This window comes from Mastacembelus armatus, chromosome 4, assembly GCF_900324485.2.
Source record: "Mastacembelus armatus chromosome 4, fMasArm1.2, whole genome shotgun sequence".
Classification (NCBI taxonomy): domain Eukaryota; kingdom Metazoa; phylum Chordata; class Actinopteri; order Synbranchiformes; family Mastacembelidae; genus Mastacembelus; species Mastacembelus armatus.
Genome location: NC_046636.1, coordinates 17,999,711 through 18,020,747, shown reverse-complemented (window position 1 = coordinate 18,020,747; position 21,037 = coordinate 17,999,711). Strand labels below are relative to the sequence as shown.

Genomic DNA, 21,037 nt, shown 5'->3' with positions numbered 1-21,037 from the left:
ATCTCAGTTATCTTAATTAGGGCTGCAACAAACAACCATTATAATAGTTGATTAATCGGTTGATTATGTTTTTGATTAATTGATTAATCACATTAATCACATTTTTACAAAACAATATAGAAAAGTCTGTTTTCAATGTCTTATTGTCAAAATACGAATTAATTTGCCACACATGTAATAAAAAAAACAAACTATATGTATGTGTGATGACATTTAAACAGATCATAAATTTTACTGCATTAAAAAAGGCATGTGTTTACTAGAATTTCATACTTAAACCAAAAGTGAGTGGTGCATTAGCCCTAATGAAGCGACAAATTCCTGAATTCCAGAATCAGTTTTTCAGTCAGCCTCTTGCATGAGCTGCATTTGTTAAAATGACAAGCATGAGTTTATATGTGAAAACAGAAACATTTAATCCACACCATGTCCAACCTGCGTCAGTCATCAGAACAGTGGTGTGTGTGTGCCAAAAACGTAGTCTGCTTAGTGACATACGCAAGTTACTGTGTCTACTGGCGTGAGGACATTTTACTGGATTACTGATTAGCTGACCACATAACAGAAAACTAGATTACTGATTCATCTTGATAAAAATGTAAAGAGCAAAAAGGAGTCTATGTATAATCATATAGTGTGCTGCATGAAGTGACCTTAAATTAGTCAGCCAAAATCCTCAAAAAATGCCTGTGCTTTCAATATTCTTCTAGGGTCGACTACTTTTTAAGGCTATAAACAGGCACAACCCAGAATTAGCACAGGTCGCCTGTTAAACAGCATGAAAGGGTGAATGCGTGCTGAGGGAAAGAAATTCTTTTCCCAGAGTAATGCATGTAAACCTCTTGCCAAGGCCCAAACACAAAAGCTAAGTAAAGTTCTGGGAGATGATTGGGAACAGGGAGGCAGCCTTGGGGCCTAAAGCTATGTTTGGGAATTTTGGGAATCTAGTGCACACCTTCTCCGACTTTGATGTAGATGTCTTGAGTCATCTTGAGCTCAGAGAAAGAGGTGACTGCCCTGAACCTCTTCTGGGCCCAGTTGAGGAGGTGGTCATTGCCGTGGGGAAGGATCTCCTTCTCGACCTGGCACGAGAGGGAGAAGTTTCCCGGCTGAAAGTGGACTTCGGAATCCTCAGTTACCTTGAGGAGGAGAGAGGGCAGAAGTGTTAGAGGACAAAGGAGCTGACGTGTTCTCAGCTCTACGCAATGTGGTAGTAAATGCCAAAACACAGCCGAGATTACTGCATGTTTTCTTCAGTCTAGTCAGCTGCAGTGATGTCCAGTATTCATTTCAAAGAGGAAGTAACAGTCTGCCTTCACAATTTATCAAATATTCTGTATTTCACTTAAGAGTGTAAAGATTGAAGCCAAGGATGACTTATTTTTGAGAATGATGTGCACATAAAATTCAAACTGACTATACTCATCCTGCAGGAAGTCTGAAAAACAGCTTAGCCTTTCCAAAATTAAACCTTCTTTCTAAACACTGGTGAAACCCATCCTTCACACTCCATCCCAACCGTTATTTGAAAGCTTCTACAAATATGCTATGTGTATTTTTATGTTTCCCACAATAAGGTGTCTGGTTTCCAGTGTTTATACAGTGTACTGTGTTATAGTGCATCGTCACATATGTGTAGATCTGAATCAGAATGGCCTAAAAGCTTAACAAAGACAAATACAAAGACAAAAATAGACAGGATGACAGTAGGTGGTCACTCACACATGCTAGTACTCCTGGGGGGGCTAGCCACTTGTTAAAAATATACTGTGAAGTGGCAAGAAAAAGTAATGCAACCATTTGGCGTTAGTAGAGTTAAGCAACAATTATAAATACAATATATAATAGAATATATGTTACCCAATAACACATGAATTATGTTATTGTTTTTGACCATACTGAATGCATCGTCCAAATAAAGTATTCTGAGTTTAGCTACTCATCATTTGAGTTAGGCAAATTTTGATAGTACTGGTAGTTGGCTGGTTGCTGTACTGAGTCCAGCTGTTCAGTCACAAAAAAGACAAAAATCAAGAAGTCTTAAAAACATGAAGGGTAAAGAAATGTTGATGTGAGTTCAACAGGGAAACTGGCCTAACCATGTTTAGGAGGGACCGCCCCTTTGGCACTTCATGGAGCTCAGCCCATATGCTTCATTTCAGAGAGATAAACATTCACATGTGCTGAAAACCTACCAAACGATCAAATGAGTCCATGTGCGCAGTCTAGACAGCCTACCTCACTCTATTTCCATGACTGTTTTTGTTTCTCCCAAGGTATCCTATCTGTATGCATGAGCTGAGACATTCCTGGTAGAACCAATTAAAATATTAAATCCCTTTGAATCCAAGAGGACTACAAACCGCCTCTTCTTTGTGATGGTGTTATGAAGTTGTCCCTAAATTGCAGTTATTCTTCAATGATAATAGAATAATCTTCCCTTGGGTGTTTAGATTTTTCAGATATAACTAAATCCGCTCATGTGCAACATCTGTCTGACCTCTGGACGCTCCTCTCAATGTTCCTGGCATTGTCACCGGAGGCAATAAATACTGAGGCAGAGGAGTTGGATTCCATCGAAGAATTCAGGTTGACTTTATTTTTAGTGTGTTTACTACAATGACAAGGAACACAGAGAAAAATGGCGAAGAGGAGAATGTCATCACAGTATATGATGCCCTGAGCCAGTAAGGAGGGGCTGGGATTTCTTTGCTAACCTTGCCAAACTGAGAGTTTATCAGTGTAATTGCGGGAATAAAACTGTAATTAGTCACAAAGAGGGGAAGGCCTCAAAGCCAAATTAGCTCCGGGCCTTCCAGAACACTGCAAACCTCAGGAATTTGAAATGGGGAAGTGAAAGACGCAATCTCGACTTTAACAAACCCTCTCTCTCTTTCTTGCTTAAACCCATTTTGCATGCAGACAAAAAAGAGCAACTTCTATCATAGTCCTAAGGTGAAGAAATTTAGGCCCTTGACAATACATGACAGTGCTGATTCTGGTGCCCTTGCCACTCACACAGAGAAAAAAATCAATTTTAAATATAAAGAAAACTAAAAAAGTAAAGCAGAGTGCGCTCTGATGAATCAGCTTTGTTTACTGTCGAATCAGCAAGTTGTCAGAGAAGCTCTAAAAGATCATAGCATCAAGTTCATGTTGGTCTTGTGACCAATCAGGCTTAAAGAAATGTTTTCATATCTAAGACATATCTTCAATTTATTTAGAAATATGTAGTGCCCAAAACTGTCTTGATGGTAGCCATAAAAACCTTGTAATGTGTTTTGAAATAAAGAAGTTAGCGACATACCAAAGGGACTGAAATTCATGTTTTTCATGGGTGTAGACATAGAAAACCATGTCATGTTTGTATCGGTAATGTAATTTCTAGGCATGTATGTGACTCTAACTTCAGCAATATAAAATTTGTGTTGTTGGAGTATCATCTGTTGTGATAAAAGGATAATTGCCAGTACGGTGTATTGCGTATCCTGCATGGTCTAAAGCATTTAACAGTATATTTCCTGGCCTCTCTGTCTATAAGCATCAACATATTAAAGCCATATGTGCAATAAAAAAGAAAAGGCATGCCAAATGTTTGAATTCAATTATCACAGAACTGTAATCCTCCAGTGCATTTTCACCAAGCAACACTCTAAGGCAAGGAAGGCACAATAGGCTGTTTGGACATTAAGAGGTCTTACAATCTGAAGAAGGTGATAGGAAATGCAGAAAGAGTTGGTAGATAACATGAGCATTCAATAACTCTCTGGTGATATTAATTAATGTGATAAATGCTTTCGTGGTTGATTTGATCTTCTATTTCTCTATGAGATGTGGAGAGCTAATCATGCTGCTTGCTGCAGATGTGCATTTCTGTGAACTGGCAGGCTCTGTCTGTAGAAAACAATACCATATGTCTCAGCGCCACTCTGGAGCGTTCCCCTGCCATTGCTGCCTCCAAATAAAAACCAATAGTGGCTACCCATGTTTTCCATTAACAATTACACTGATGAGAGTGCTCGTGTGTGAGAGTGAAAGAACTCATACTGCAAGCCTTCAACTAACGAAAGAAGTACAGGAGTGAAAAAGCTTGGCAAACAAACAATAGGCAACATAAGCCAACAGAAAAACTTTCAATGTTCCAATGTTGTTCCATCAAGGGCCATAAAACTTTTTCTCCAGATCAAGCCTTTCACACAGAGATGCAACACACCCCTCCTCCCAAATCCCCCGAAAGAAATACATATATTTGGTCACAAAGTCAACACAGCACACTCTGCACATGTGTATCATTTCAAATGCTAATTTCCCTTGGTAAAATAAAATTTGGCCTGATTTCAATGTTCATATTTCATGTCATTTTAGACCCATGATGATTCCTGCTGGCTGCTGATTGACAAGGAGTACTGCAAAGAACATGTTTTACAACAAAAGTCTGGATTCCGGCATTTTAAAAGCCGACAGGATCCAGTGGCCAACAGTAACAGCAACAGTGTGTTCAACATCTCTGAACCTTTTCCAGGCAGTCCATCTGCATCCGCAGAGCCCAGAGCACTGGGATCAGGAAACACAGCCTGGCAGGCCTGATTCGGAGTCCAATTAGCCCCAGGAAACAACTTATCCAATGGAAAGGCAGAGTAAAGGAGCCTGGCAATTGGCTTCTGAAGTGTTAAGCCCAAAACCAGTTCCTCTTGACTCTGCTACTCTACACTCTCACCACAGAAATCTCTCATCTTCACTTGAGAGTTCAAAAAGTGTGGGAACTGACAAGGTCTCTAATACACAGATTTTTTGAATCTGTGGTCAAGACATGTGATACTTTTGTGGTCAAAAGCTAGTATTTAATGTAACTGACTAAACTCCTCCCTGAAATGACTGTCCAGTCATAGCTTAGCAACTCTAAGTAAGCAGTGAAGGCCTGCCAAACTTCAGACCACAGGTTGGGGCGGTGTATAGTACACAGTACTGCAGTAACAACAATACACAGAATTTAGGCATTTGGAGGTGAGTGCTGCCCTCCACCACAACCCCACCACAACTCTGGGAGACCAGGAACCACAGCCACATACAAGCACATTCACTGGGAAATACAAAGAAGAAAGGGCTTAGAGGTCTGCCCAAAAACTTGCCATATTTATCTAGTTACTTTTTTGAAGTTGCCAAAAGGGTCTAAAAACTCCTCAAATCTATTAAGAAAAAGATGAAGTAGATAACACTGGAGGGCAGTACTTGTCAAATAGTTTTATGAAAGAGCTGGTGATTGTTCTTCCAGTTGTTGTGTGGTACAGTATTTGAGTTTCATGGCATGTTAAGTGTCATGCCACTAAGGACCTGAGAAGAAGTGCAGCTGGGACTCCTCTAAATTGTGGCCATATGCTCTCAGGCTGGTGGATAAGATACCACCAGCCTGCACTGTCACACTGCTGTCACTCAAACACAAAAACACTTAATACCTAATTCAGCAGGGGTCCCTGCAGTCAGTCAATCAAAGCCAATAGTTCTGCTCTGTCCAATTTCTCCCCACCCCTCTTTAAAAACTGCTACAACTACTATACTGGAGGACCAACTGAGAAAGCTAAAACAAGTTTTATCTCAGAGCATGGGTAGCTATTGTAAATAAATCTCAAGATACACATTCCTCTAATGGCGTCTCTTAACATTTAGAAGGTAAATTCAGAGCAGCTTCTTTTTCATATGAGATTAAGAAGTGAAAACTACTTAGTCTGCAAAAGCACTGATGGCCAACATCATTAGATACAAAACAACTGCTCTGTCTGCACTGTAGGCTTTAATGATGGTTGTCAGCTGTTTTCTGTCTGCCACTACTGACAAGGCGAGACATACTGTATATTGTGAGGCTGACCTGCTGGTCCCTACAGATAGACCCATCTCAATGGCCACACACTATCACAACTTAAAAAAATACGGACAGGCCAAATGCACATTCATCTCCATGAAATACATCAGTTTCTTCTGACATGAGAACATTTCCAACACAATACCGGAAATGTTAATTAAAAGAAGCATTTGGCACTCAGATCTTTTGTCTTCAAGCTATGAACCCAGTCACACACAAGAAAATTGTAAGAAGATTTTTGCTGATGATTGCTTCACCTCCTGTATTGGTTATTGAATTTTGCAGATACATAAAAATGCAAAAGAAACATTTATTTGGATGCAAGATGAATAGAAAATGTCTTGTAACTACACAAAACCTTTTATGGAACAGATGTCACTCTTGATGCCCTTTATTAATATGTCTGCTTCATGAAAGTCACATATCAATAACCCTAAAAAAGTTCCACAGCATCTAGAAGAGACAAGAAAAGTTGATGCTAATGTCAAAGGGATGGGACACAGAGAATATATATGAGAAACACAGGGAACTATCCATAATGTGTGTTTAAAGTGCATATGAAAGGTTTTCATTTGTTCTAAATTCAAAATTAATCTGCCTTGAAAATAGCCATGTAAAAGATAAGTGTTAGTTTTACATGACAAATTGGCAGAAATGATGAAGAGTGACAGGTTGAACCATCTTTCCCAAAACTGCACCACTTAGGCATAGGCAGAGGGGGGAAGTTGAACTTCTCTAATTATTGCTGGTAGTGGTTATTGAGTGGTCGTGTTTTACTATTTGGAATTTTCTAGTGTTTTTCGGTCGGTTTTTTTTTTTGGAACTTTTCTGTTATACTTAATACCATTACTTGCAGGATGCCTCAATCTTTCCTGATAGTTGAATTACTTGTTTGACTGCACCGAAGAATTTTAGCTATAGCCTAACTCACCAGGACACCTGCCCTGTTCTCCACTCATTCACCTGACACCACAGCATGATTTCTCTCCTGTGTCTATAGTTTCCTTTTGTGTGTGTGTGTGTGTGTGTGTGTGCGTGTGTGTGCGTGTGTTTGTGTGTGTGTGTGTGTGTGTGTGTGTGTGTGTGCCTGATATTACTGACATTGTAGGGACTGAACCTGTTTACTCACTAACATTGTGGGGACTTTGTCATGGGGTGAGGTAAGTGTTATTTTAGGCAAGTGGTTATGGTTAAGTTTAGGGTAGATCTCCAAGAAATTAATCTAAGTCCACGTAATGTCTTCGCAGGGAATGAAAATGAAAAGCATGTGTGTATGCATGCATGTGTATACTTTTAATTAGTCTGTGCATGATGCCAGGATTTGACATCGATGTATATTCTCTCTGTCACGTTGGTTTTCATGGAAGGATGTTTTGTGCATGAGAAGTAAGACAAAAAAATGAATGTAATGTTCTTTTTCTCTCTCCTCTATCCACTGACCCCAACCAGTTGAGGCGGATGGCCGCCCAAACAGAGCCTGGTTCTGCTGGAGGTTTCTTCCGTTAAAGGGAGATTTTACTTTCCACAGTCGCCAAGTGCTTGCTCATAAGGGATTTGTTGGGTTTCTATGTAAAGTGCTTGAGATGATTGTATCATGATTTGGCACTATACCAATAATCTGAATTGAAGCTGAATTGAAATCACCCACCCACATATGGAAATAATTTGTGTACCTGATACTACATTCTTGCAGAATGCTGTGGCAATGATTGCTTCTGGGAAGCTAAAGACAGAAAATATTCGAAGCATATAAAGTCAAAGATGAGGTTTTCAGAGCCGAGACTTCTGGGCCTCATTTTGCTATGATTTTCTCATGCAATACACACATTTTGAACAAGGCCACTGAACCAGTCCATTTTTACATTTTTTATGATGTTTCCCATCAAGGCCCCCTGTACCTTTACTAAATATGGTCGGATCTCCAGGGGACCTGGCTCCAACTACACAGCGACATCCCTCCCCAAAACATGTTCTCTTTCACCCCCATATGTCCTCTGGTACTAATATAAACCACCATGAAATGATTGTAAAATTGCTGACAATTTTATACTGAGACCATGTAACTTTTGAAAGAAAAAAATTCTTTCTCTTACAAAGTAATAGTTAAATTTACAGACAGAATGCAATACACCAGTCCTCAGTTTAGTACAATCAGTAGTTTCGCTGCTACAGCCTTACTTGGCATGACATAACAGGTAACTCATGGTGGCTAAAGTTAGCGAATGTTCACAAACTCTAAATAGCTGCTGCCTAACTAACTTTAATGACCCACTTTGTTAATTTTATGACTATTCTTTACTTGTGACCCTGTTACACTACATTTCTGCATGTCACAGAAGCAGCACAGATGTCTGTAAGGATGTCTTTAAAGCAGCTCACTCAAGAGAATCTTGGGAAATGAAAGCAAATTCAATGTGGCATTGCCCTGTAATTCAGCATGCTGTTTCTCTGTAATTATTACTCCTTTCTCCCAGCTCAGGCTGTAAGTTTCAAATTATTCACACAACAAGTGTTACTACTTTAAGCAAATTTCAGCAAACATCAGTAGGTGGGAGGACAGATACCCTTCATCAGCAAAGCCTTCGTGGTTTAGTGTTTGTTACCACACATTCCCTGTTGTTAGGGTTTTCGTGATATACAGATACGCCCTGTCTGATTTGAACAGCTGCCAAACCATCAACGGGGTTGCTTAGAGGAGGGAAGGAGGCGGTGTGGAAACAGCCCTGTGGTTGAGTGCGCATGAAGCTGACAAAAGCACATTTCATCTTTTAGGTAAATGCATTTGTGAGGGAGTGATTACTAGCCCAATCTGACAAAATAAAGAGAGCAAACAACAAAATATTTAAATGTGTCTAAGTATGTCATTAAAGATACTCATATTAATTTACAGTACTGTGCAAAGGTTTTAGGCAGTGGAAATACACAGGAGGTGCATTTAATATAAATTACATAAATAGTTTTTCATTTCTCATATAACTTCACTCAAAGTGCAGTAAAGGGAATCAAACCTAAATCAGCATTTGCATCACTCCCCTTTGCCTTTAAACCAGCAGCAGTTCTCTTTGGTTTGACCTGCACACAGTTTCTCCTGGTACTTTGCTGCAATTTGGAGAAATTGCTGCAGTTCTTCTGTAGATTCAGGCTGTCCCATTGTCTTCTGTCTTCTGCTGAGATCTGTGGGGGTCAGACCATCTGCTGCAGGACTTCGGGTTCTTCTTGCCTCTGAAAACAGTTCTTCATGTACTCCAATGGGTTCTTTATGGGCACTCTATCTTGCACAATGGACTGCACAATGAACCTCAGATTAATCAGACACCTGATAGTGTTGGGTAATAAGTATCTAAAACATCTAAAGTGCCTAAAACTTCTGCACAGTACTGTACATATAAATTAAACTTGTGCATGTATGCCAATCATGGGAAACAATGTGAAAAGGTCTACTTTTTTAAATGTATATTACTTTTTTGCTTTACAAAAGTTCTACTGAAATGGGAATATGGTTAGTTCATGAGGAAATGAATAAAGTTTTAGGAAGTAGGATTTAAAGGCTTTTGGTGATGCTGGACTCACATAAAAGGTACGTTTGATGCCCACGGCCAGATTCTCTGTCTTGATCTTCCAGATCAGTGGTTGGGGGGAGTTGAGCACAAAGACTAGGGGCTTCTGGTGGCGAAGCAGAGACTGGATGGGCTTGAGCTGCAGCTCAACCTGGTTAGGAAAAAAAAAGAGAACTTGAAGTCACTTAAATGAAATAGAGACTGGTTCAGAGCAAAAACTCAAGAGAAGTCACTATAAGATCAGTCACACACAGTGCATGACATGATCCCCTTTCACATAGAGACCATGTACAAATGACAAAGCTTTGATTTTCTCATGTTCCCTTAGCTGAAAATATCAGGCCATTCGCCTTTACTATGTTGGAGTAACTGTAGTGTTATATAGCTGCAGACTGTTCTTTAAATTGGGCTTTGTATTTGTTTATGTACTTACTTTGGTGATAAAATCTCTTTGTGAGAGCATGCTGAGTTCTCAATAAAAACAACACTTGCTCTGATACATAGCCTCAGTGGGATCTGAACTTTCAGTGGCATCTTTGTTAGAGAAACAAAATAGTAAGTGGTGGGTCTCTGTAACCATCTCTAGATCATGCAACTATGTTTTCTTAGCCTGCCATTAAGATAGATTTCCACAGTCTGTCGGCGAGAAAGGGAAAACAAATTTGATTGTCTTGGGACCTAAACTGTTGTTGTCTTGTTTTCAGTATCATACTTTTCTGGATCATTTGGACAAGTCTAGCCAAGTGTTTCAGGGCCTGAGCCAAACTCCTCACAAGCAGTGAGCTGGGTTTCCATTGTCTTCTGAATAGTACTCTATAGTTGGTAAACACTGTCATTACCATAATTTATTTAGGAGTTGTTAAAAATCCTTAATTGATCTCTCATGCTTTCAGAACTGATATGTAGTGATGTGGTCTGTCTGACACTCTTTAAACATCCTCTACTCTCTTTTCTCAGCCTAATCATATTAGTCCCATTCTGTGTGTGTGTAGTAAATGACTATAAATCACTAATTCAACCCACAAGAATTAACATTAAATGATAAAATGACCTCTTCAGTAACTTAATCAGGCATAGCTCACAAAATATTGGCCTTTGCTTTTAACAATAAATATTGCCTTTGTGTTTCCACTGAAGTTAAAAGGGAACAAAAGATGTGTAAGTGCGTTGATGGAGATTGTAAAAATGAGCCAACAATTTAATATTAGAAGTATGTGATTTTGAAAGATGAAAAACTGTAGATAACATTGAAATGAATAATTTGTTTGAATGTGGTTATGGTGTGTATATTATCAAGATGGAGATTGGCATCATAAACAGAAACCATTAACAATTTTTCTGGTACAGTGCATATCTGCTACACTCACATAGTCTTTATTTTAGCCACTACAAATCATATTTACAAATAATAATAGATGTTTTTTAAACTGGTTTGTATAAGGACAAAGTAAACCTCTTACATAACATTGTGTTATGGGTTCTCAAGACTAAGTACCAGAGTAAAAGAAAAATCTCCCATCATCTCTTCAAAGCTCCTCCCCGCTATGCTGAAATTTTCATATGCTTATCACTACCAAATGACAAACACAATCAGTTGCAGTTAGCGTTAATTCCATCATTTGCTTCTTCTACTGCTGTCTAGTTGATATGCTAATATTTACACCAAAGAGAGTGGAGAAAGAAACCTCAGTCCTGTATCATTATTATTTTCCAAAAGATAATGGTTGACTGTGACTGTGCCGTGGTATTAGACCACAACAATGACTCTTTATATATAGTTAGCCAGTGAACTAAATCATTGCTGTAAAAAAAATAAATAAATAAAAATAAAAAAATAAAAAAGTTGGAAGATAGTAAACAGGATTCTGAATCTTCTAATTGAACATTTAAGTATGTTATAATTTTTTATTCTATGGCCTTAAATTCTCTGGCTTACAAAAACTCATAGCTAGCCCTGCGCATCTAGCTTCTGATTGGCTGGACACACCTGATCCAGGTAATCAGTGGTGGGTTAGTTGAAAAATAAGCAGGGAAGTAACTCTCAAGGGCCAGGGTTTGCCACCCCAGGCATAAAGAATAGGTGGGACAAGGTTCTCTGTTATTTTAACTGGGCAAACTCCATCAGCTGATGAAGATCATGTGATATGATCAAAAGCTCCTGCTTAATAGACCTGAAGATGAGATTATTTTTATTTAACTATCTACTTAACCTCAACAACCCTATATTGTTCAATGCTATGCATACACAAATACAGCCCTGCTTACTTTACAGACAATAATCACAATTTTAATTATAATAATACATCAAAATCTTATTTAGATATTTTATTGCCGCTCTCAATAGATAAGAACCACATCTTGCACATTTCAATTGCATGCTAGACGTCTGACTTGTCACTGTGATGTTGTATGAAGTTCCTGACAGTGCAGACATCAAGCTTCAAAGCCTAATTATTAGTTCTCTGCACATGTAAGCCCAGGAGGAGAGGAAGACAAACATGCGTGTTTAGTGAAGTAGCCACGTGCTGCAACAATCATTTAAAAGGTCTGTTAGTGACAGAAAATGGAAGAAATTACTCAACATTTATCTATGAGGCAAACTGGTTGGTGATCCAAACAAACACATCAGAGATTCACTGCTCTTTTTTTTTTTTATTTCCAGACTCTGGAAAAAGCATGTGCAATGCTCCTCTGAGAATAACAACAACCAAGATATAATCATACCTGGCTTGACTTTGAGGCCCTGGCTTGGTGAGATGACAGAGGGAGGCAGACGAAGAATGACAGTGAGAGAGAGAGTTGTAAAAGATGAGGAATTTTAAACCCAGACAGAAACATTTCCAGAAGACGTGAGTCACCTGCAACCACGCATAAACAGGGTTCAAATGAGAGGAAGTGCCAAGGGTGAAAAAGGGAAAATTGTGGTAATTATTACAAACGTTTTTTCAATGTTCCACTGGTAAACAGCCATAATACCAATCTAAATCTGGGTTGCACAATATAAGCAATGTTCAGGACTCAACAGCAGCTGGTGCACATCTCTGCCCACGTAGCTGGCGTCACAAAGTTTGGTAAGTCTTGTGCACATAGCAACAGATCTTGTCATACAGCCAGGGTGTAGAGAGACGAGGTACACACAAGGCATTAAAGAACCTCTAATGATGTTCACAAAGATCAGGTGGCGCTGCTTTGTCCCTAGCGCAGCTACCTTCAGAGGACCCTGCAGAGAGAGTCTGTTGGGCATGTGAGGCCACACCTGATTGATTACCAGGAGGCTGACACAGGGATTTCGGGGTCCTGTGTGCATTACAGTTAAGGGGCACATTTGCCAGCAACTAGGGATGGAGGCTTGTCTGGACCTATCACATTACTGAAATTAAACTCCACACAAGGGACGACAGCTGTAGCAAGATAAGCAAAGCCTGTCACAAAGCATACCATTAGTGGTGGTAGCATATGTAAACAATGGATGATAAAAAAACAATAGAGCTTCAACTTTACGCGCTAAATCAGCTATAACAACAAACATAATGCCAAATGGAACAAAAATCAAAAAGATAAATCATGCAAAGTCTTTGTTGTATAAAGGAACATAGTTCGATTTAGGTACTATGAATGCCTGACACTGTAACTATAATAGGTGGTTTGTTTGTTCTGTTTTGAGCTTGTGGTTTCAACTGCTTGATCTTTCAAACTATAATCACATAAATCACATAAAGTTTCAAGTGTGCTTCATAAACTCTGCGTATCAACACTGTAATGAGAAACTTTCAGTCATACTGTATATTGTGCCCACTAATGTAAGCAGCATTCACCCTACAGTCAGAGTTCAGTATCAGCACAGCTCAGTGTCCCTGTAGGAAAAGGAAGTTTCCTTTATTGACAGAGCTAATTAAGTGCCTGATGGTGCCTGATGGTCCGTGGTTATTCAGAGAAAACCCAAAACATCCTTTAATTAGCCAAAATGTAAGACTAATCTGTGAATGCACTACCCCTCCCAGGAAATAATTATCAACTTGAGAAAGAGAGAAAGCACAAAGTATTGACATGAAACAGCTCCACCTGAATAATAAGACAATGGGCTTACATGTTTTAAGTAGGAATAAGTATGGGTTTGTAAAAAAGATTATAGACACACTGCTGCATGCTGAAAATTTGAAAACAAAGAAAACCACCTAAGAACTACGAAGCCATAGTGTCTGGGACCAATCATACAGCGTTATCTGATGTGTGTGTATGCGCATGTGTCTTGTCTGTCTGGATCTTGGTTCTTTCTGGATCACTGAGGGTGTACAGAGGGAAGGTGGAGCTGTGGCAGAAGGGCTCTGTGATGAAGGGGAGGCCAACCCAAACCCTGTTGACCTGCGCTATCAGTGCCTCACACATATTTGACGGGAACCTTTCCCCTGAACTATGATGACAATCAGTCTGCACCCACTTCAATGCCAAAATGCAAGAAAACAGCTTGATAGCAATCTTCGTATGATATGGTAGGACATGCTCAAAAAACAAAACAAAACAAAAAAATAAAAACAGCTCGGAGGTGGGGGTCAGGAGGACAGATCTGAACTGACAGATCTGATCAAAGACAAACTGAAATTAAAATATGCTAGGAGTACTTCCATGTAGACAATGACATGCTAAGGTGTTGATATTATGCATATACTTTTATCATGTTCACTACCAAGTTTTGCAAAGAAATGAGTATATATCTCCTGTGTTTTTCTGACTTCTTCCTTCTAATTCCTTCAAAACTGCAACAGATACTGTGCTCCTACATTAGTGTTCAGGGAGTGCAAAATTTTCAGGTCTTACTGATGATGTCAGTGCTACAGTTTTAATGGTGCAATGTGTGTGTGGGTAGTACTGAAAAAAGTCTGTAGTATCACTCAGTTTTCAGTGCCCACATAGGCAGTTAAGCAGCTGGAAGACTGAAGTTAGCCATCTGTAATCTTACCGCTCCCTGAAGGACTACAGTTGCTGTTAGTTTTGACAGTCTGTGCGTTTATCCTCACCACAACTGAGAGTGAGAAAGCTAATGCTATCAAAATACATGCTCTAAAAGGACATACATTTTAAATAGTGAGTTGATCAATCAATATATTGACTTGCTGGTGAAGTAGAAAAAATGTACTGTGTGTGTGTGTGTGTGTGTGGATGTACGACACACACATATAAACATATAAAGGCTAAACAGGACTATAATATTGTCCCACTTGGATTCTACAGTCAGCAGTGTGCCTCTTACCAATGCAGACCCCCAGAATATTGAAGCCAAACATGTCCAAAAAATGTATCCTTTATTGAACATTTTAATAGGTACTATAGGCACACTTCCTACAGCATCATTTTCACAAATAGTGAGGCAAAGTCAAATTTTATTTTAATTTCAAGTGGATGAAATCTTTGCATCCTTCCACTATTAAAAAATTGCTTTCACATCAGGAGAACTTCTGGGGAAAAAATATAAGTCCTAGTGAGTAAAAAACTTTATGACACTTGATAACAGTGTAAGAACCTAAACTGTTGCCTAAAAGCATGTTTAAATCAAAATATTTCTGGCTTTGTATGTGCAGTTTTTCTTTTGTGTGAGCTCAATTCATAACTGACTCTGTGCTCTCGCTAGCTGCCTGTTGAACTCCTCCAGCTAGTCACTGACACAGTCAAAGATATCCGCGAATTCCAGCTGATAAAACAATCATCTGCTCTGCCTCACCCTGATTCAGAGCCAATGGCTGTGTTTGATGTTTGCCTTTGTTAAACGGATTAGAAAGAGATGGCCGATCTGAGATATCACTGGCCACTTTAGTTTATTTTCCACCATATCACTCTACAACATGCCCAAATAGGCTTCCTTTCTTGAGTTGCTTATTTTTGTTCTACAGCAACTTGGGATGTTCTTGGGAAGTGTTTGCCATATTGCCAATCTCTGCATCAAAACAGACACAGTGGTGAGTTGTTAGCAGTGTCCAAAAGGTTTTTTTTTTGACAAGTGACAGAAGGACCACATGGAAAAATGTTCAGGCGTGATAACTACACTGTTGAACCAAAGAAAGAGGAACAGAAAAGAACACATCAGGATGAGGTCATTGTTTTGGTAGAGCTTAAGTGGCAAAACACCAACACCTTCAGGTCAACAGTCAACCCATGAAAAGCTATTTTACCTCAAGATCCCTTGGGGTTTAAAGCCTGGATGTAACATGAGCAGCAGTCTAGTCTGCAGCATAGCTCAGTCTGACTGTAACTCTCATTTGTTCTCTTACTATGAAGGAATTGATCACAATTGAATTGAATTTAATGAAAATGTGAACAGTATTCGATCATAACTTGAGGAAGTTACTACCATCTGAAAAACATGACTTCAACCTGGCACTACCTGTTTTACTATAATGTATTGATCACTTTACTAGGTCTTAGTCACTGCCTTTTCTAATCTGACCTGTTTCTATTTATTGGCCTATATGTATTAGTGGAGAAAAAACAAGCCTGTGGTACTTTTATTAGGACCACTGGTGCTGAAGCAATCTCTCTCTTTATTTCAGACAAATGTGAAATGACACTTTAGAGGCAAAAAAACAAGCTGGTGTCAGTATTGGTGTTTTTGTGGTCAATGTAAGTTAGGAGTCTATGGAAAAAACAGCCCACTACGAAAAAGAATTGTTGAGTAAAGACATGAGTATATTTAACAGTTAGTCTAAAATCACAAATTAGCCATGTAAACCCAGTTCTTAAATTTTCCTGTGTGTGGTCTGGACATGCCCAGTGGGTACTGTATAGGGGGATTTACGTTTTAGTAATTTTTGTTCCCCTAATTGGAACAATGCTTCCCTGACTTGTATACAATTGCATCCTGTTTAATATAATAATAAATAAGAAAAAATCTGGAAAATCACATGTCCTCTGAAGTACAGACTGAAATTGGTATAACAGCTCTCCATGCTAGGGATATTTGCATGCTCACAATGACCTCCTAACATGTTAGGATTAAGCAAGTATAATGGTTCACCATCTGCTAAATGGCACAACAGGGGCTGATGGGAATATAATTTATTTTACAGGTATTTGGTCATAAACCGAAGTAATGGACAAAACTTTTGAAGTTTTTTAAGCTGACGATGGCGTGAGATCAAAAGTAAAGGCACTGCCAAAGTTTATCCTGAGAGGAATATGAACTTTGTGCGAAATGCATGGTAATCCATGCATTAAAGACTTTTCACTGAAAGAAAAAAACAAATGCCAAGTTCATAGTGACATTACAAGGATAGTCAGTGGCTCACCAAAGCACAAGTGTAATTAGGATGCATTTTGGAGTTGAAAAAAAAAGTGCAAAAGATTCTGCCAATCCATCTGTTAGAGACTATAAAACCAATCCAACTGTATCATGTCAATGATACATTACAGGTGAAGATGTGAATTTCTGATTTTATTATGAACACATGGCATACACATCACCAGAATACTACCCAAAATATTTTTGTGGGTTTTTAGCTTTAGGCTTCTTGAATTAATGATTAGTACATTTTTCTTTTGTGGTACTATATGTTATTATATGGTGACTGTAAATGTGAATAGATCCCAGACTAAGCCTTATGCACAGTCACTACTGAGGTGTTCTGTTGCATTTAATAGCTCAGCTTTGGTGTGGAGATTGGCCAGGAGCCAAAGTGTGTATTCTGAGTCAGGTCCAGCTGTGCATTTCTTTCTGTGGATAACAGTTCATACCCCTTGGCTAATACCCACAGAGTGTGCGTTCACTGGTGTGGGCAGGAAGCAATTCATTGGTTGCAGGTCTTTACTGAAAATATAGACAAACTGCTAGCTCCGTGAAGTAGGCCTCACACATCTCAGTGGCAAAATGCACAAGTGTGTTCATAAAAATGTCTGAAACGGACTGTGTGATCCTCTGTAAAGTCCATGCACGTTATGTGCAATAGCACTTTTATTTCCCTACTAGGTCGAGGCTTTTCTCTGCAGAGGAGTCACTGGCTCACATCATGTTCTCCAGGGCATATAGCCTCTAAACCCAGACAGCCAAAGCTCAACCACAGGCACCTCTTGTGCTACAGGCCATCGTTCAAAACATCCAAATGCAGTCAGCTCTGTGGCCCAGACACCACTTCCTCCACCATCAGCAGAGGTGAAGAGAAGTCAGTGAAAATCACAGACTGACTTAGAAAATACGCAAAGGATACATGTGAAAAAGCAAACAGAGGAAAATTACTGAGTTAAATCAATTTGCATGCTTTCAAATCAAAGATTTAAAACAAATACTAAAACCACGAAGGTACCAGCTATGGCAACATCAAAATTCAAGTTTGAATATTTTACCTCCACTAACAATATTACTATATATTATTAATTTACTGTAGTTAGTGCTTAGTTAATATTTGGTATTCTAAACTAATTTTCAGTGCAATATTCCATCAAAAGAAGAGGTTGTTGAACAGTTTGTAAAAGATTGTTGATAGGAAACACCTTTTAAACTTGTTGCCAGCTTTGCCTGCTTTTAATTTGCTTCATAAGTAACGAATGGATTTCATGCTGTAGGGTCCCATTCCTCAAGGATAAAGAAGCAAAAACTAATTTGCACAGCTTTTTTTGTATCAAGGCTGTCCTTGGCCAAATGTGGGCAACAATTGGAAATCCACTTTGTTTCCAAGCTATAATTCCTTTTTCCACTCAATTATCATCTCCTCCTGTCACGAAAGATCATGGGCAGCTTGTGTCAATGAAGCCAGTCTGACGCACTCTGTGCCTTCCAACACAATCTTGCCGAGGGCTAAGCAGTCAGGAGGAGGCTACTTCTGCCCAAACAAGCCAATCCATGTTCACGTCTCAGGTTAGAGGCCATCAAGGAGTGGCACGCGAGAGCAGAGTGTCCAACTGTCCTTTAGGGGATCTTATCTAATCACAAGCAGAAAAATATCTAGTCACAGAATGAGCATCTACAGGGCCACCTAATCTCAGTCAGTGCTGGAGTGACCTTCTGCAGCCAAGGCTGTAGGCAGGGGGAACAGACAGCTGGATTTGTGCCTCCTCTGCAAGTCCTCAGTTAACCATTAAGTGTAACAGGTTACAAAAAGAACATAAATTGATATCAGAGACTCACAAACTCAAAGTTTTACTGAGCTATTCATCTACATAAAAAAATCCTTAATGGATTTAAGTTTGCCTCACACAGTGATCTAACATACAAAACTCAGCTAGTCTGAAAAATAACTGAAAATTTGGAATGCACTGAGACTGACATGTTACCTTATTCCAGGTGTAGACAAAACCTAATTTTTGCTTTGTATGAATCTGTCTAACCACAATGCACCTTGGTTTCTAGATGAAACAGCTAAACATTCACATTTGGCAGGACACTCCATATTAAAAGTTTTGTTTTTATGTAACAAACACATTTTTAAAGGAAAATTATATTAACTTTGAATTTCATAATTGCATGGAGCTGTACATTTAACTTCAGAAGACAAAAGTAAGACTATTCCTCGTAAGTCAACTCTGCTAGTTATCTCAAATGTATAAAAATGTCTGTAACAGACAGTAACAAATGTCTGTAAATGTCTTTACATTACACTATGGAGTAAACATATTAAATTACAAGACAAATCCTTCTCATTGTTACTATCACAGAACTCTTTAAATAAAGATCACCAAGAGTCACTAAAGCCAGAGAAATTTCTGTATTTACTAGTTGATGCAGTATAATCACACCCACACACACACACACACACACACACACACACACACACACAGTGTGCGTTTAAGCCGACATCAGCAGCAAAACTGAAACGGCACGTCTATACATGCTGCTTTTCATACTGTGGTGACTGTTAAGGGTGGGAACTTGGGAAGGCTTAACCTGCAGTGTTTTACAGGCCAAATGTCCATGATTCATATTCAAACTATGGCAGAGGGTGAGCAGTCCTGTCATGAGACATGCTGTATAGCACCTGAAAACAGGGAGTAGTTTCGAAACTGACAGCAACTTTAGGAACACTATCAGGAAATGTGCTGACAGTGTGAATGCACACAATGAGGATAGCTGCTCAAAATAAATAACTATTTAAATTACTCATGACTTTTTTCTTCACCCTTTGCTAAATCAATCACTAGGTTTGATAAAGCAACATATTTTAGTGTACAGATTTTAGTAATAGAGACAACAGAGAAGACAGATGTTAATGATGCGCAGCAATACACAGCTTGATACAATGTTGTTAATATTTTAATAAATCACATACTGGAAGTAAGTATTGGTCTTAGACAATAGGTGATTGTTCCTTTTGTGTTTTATTTTAGCTCACAAGGTAGAAACTTAGTTTAGTTTCTTTTACTAAAGATGACTCACTTCTGCCGGGGTGTTGTCTGGTCCCTCTGGAGCATGTCCTCTCAGGTTGATGATGTGGACCTCCTGAGGGAAGTTAGTGGTGCCCCTGCTTGCACAGCCTGAAAGGGCGGTGAAGCTTTTCAACATAGCCTGCACAGGGTGTCCCATCCCCACCGGCAGCAGCTCACATGGGCTGCGAAACAAAATCCCTGTAGTGAAGAAAAAGAAGAATAATGCAGGGTAAATATCAAATTAAGGTTTAAAACTGGTCATTTATGCAAGCCATGGGCCACATGGCCACAGTGTACTCCAGAAAAGAAGTTGTGTTTACAGCATAAAGGGGAATTCAATCATCTTGTTTTAAACATGCAGAACACAACACAGATCTGGTCCTCAAGGGCCACTGCTCTGCTTGTTTTCCAACTGAACACACCTGATCCAGGTAATCAGCAGTGGGTAGGGTAGGGATGGTTGGAAAACAAGCAGAGCAGTGGCCCTTGGGGAACAGAATTGGCCACGATTGTCCTGTAGGTGGCCTGAAGTGTGTTCAAATTAAATATTTCTCTCCAACCATATGCCAACAATTTTTATTTTCCTTGAGTAATTAAATTTGCCTTTCTCTAATGACATATGTGAAGAATTTGTTTTGTAAAGCCTGCAACCAACCATTAGCCATGTCCTTTACTAGTCGCCTGGGAGATGAAAAATTCTGTAGGACAGCAGACTTAAAGAAAAACATGGAAAAGCTCATTTATGTTCGAGTGTAATGACATCAATTAACTCCCTACCGCCTTCCCACACACACACAAGCACAAACACGCACAAACCCACCTACTGACTGTAAAAATGTGAAAATGTTCAGCTTACAAAGTGTAAATGAGCAATATAGTTTCAGCATACAAATTGGAAATGTGCAAAATGGTTTCATCATATCTCAAATGTGAATGCACAAAATTTCTATGCACAATTTGGATACAATGATTCCACTTATTTTATCAGTGTATATACACTGATTATAGTATATTTTATTTTATTTGTTTTGTGTAAATACTGATTACATTGGCTGTTACTTTTTCTTTTAACCCATTGTGTGTCACTCTTCTCTCTGTAACGAAGTGTAAAGTTGGGAAAAACAACTGCGTAAACTTAGAGAAGATGTGGATGCAGATATTTAATAATAATAATGAAGTTACGCCATTACGTGTGTCATATGCACAATGCCATTGTCAGTCTACGTGACTGCTTCTATTCTGTTGTGTATAAACATAATTAAAGTTAATAGAGAATAAA

The 21,037-nt window shown here is 39.0% G+C and overlaps 1 protein-coding gene across 1 annotated transcript in view; it reads right to left on the bottom strand.

The window, feature by feature from the left end:
* The window catches only part of tgfbr3 (transforming growth factor, beta receptor III), a 62,779-nt gene that overhangs the window by 20,298 nt on the left and 21,444 nt on the right, over window positions 1–21,037 (bottom strand). Inside the window, exons 3-5 of the mRNA XM_026305063.2 lie at window positions 19,769–19,956; window positions 9,428–9,565; window positions 956–1,139 (exon numbers count right to left, since the gene is read on the bottom strand). Of these exons, the coding sequence (XP_026160848.1) occupies window positions 956–1,139; window positions 9,428–9,565; window positions 19,769–19,956 (510 nt within the window). The remainder of the gene's footprint in view (window positions 1–955; window positions 1,140–9,427; window positions 9,566–19,768; window positions 19,957–21,037) is intronic.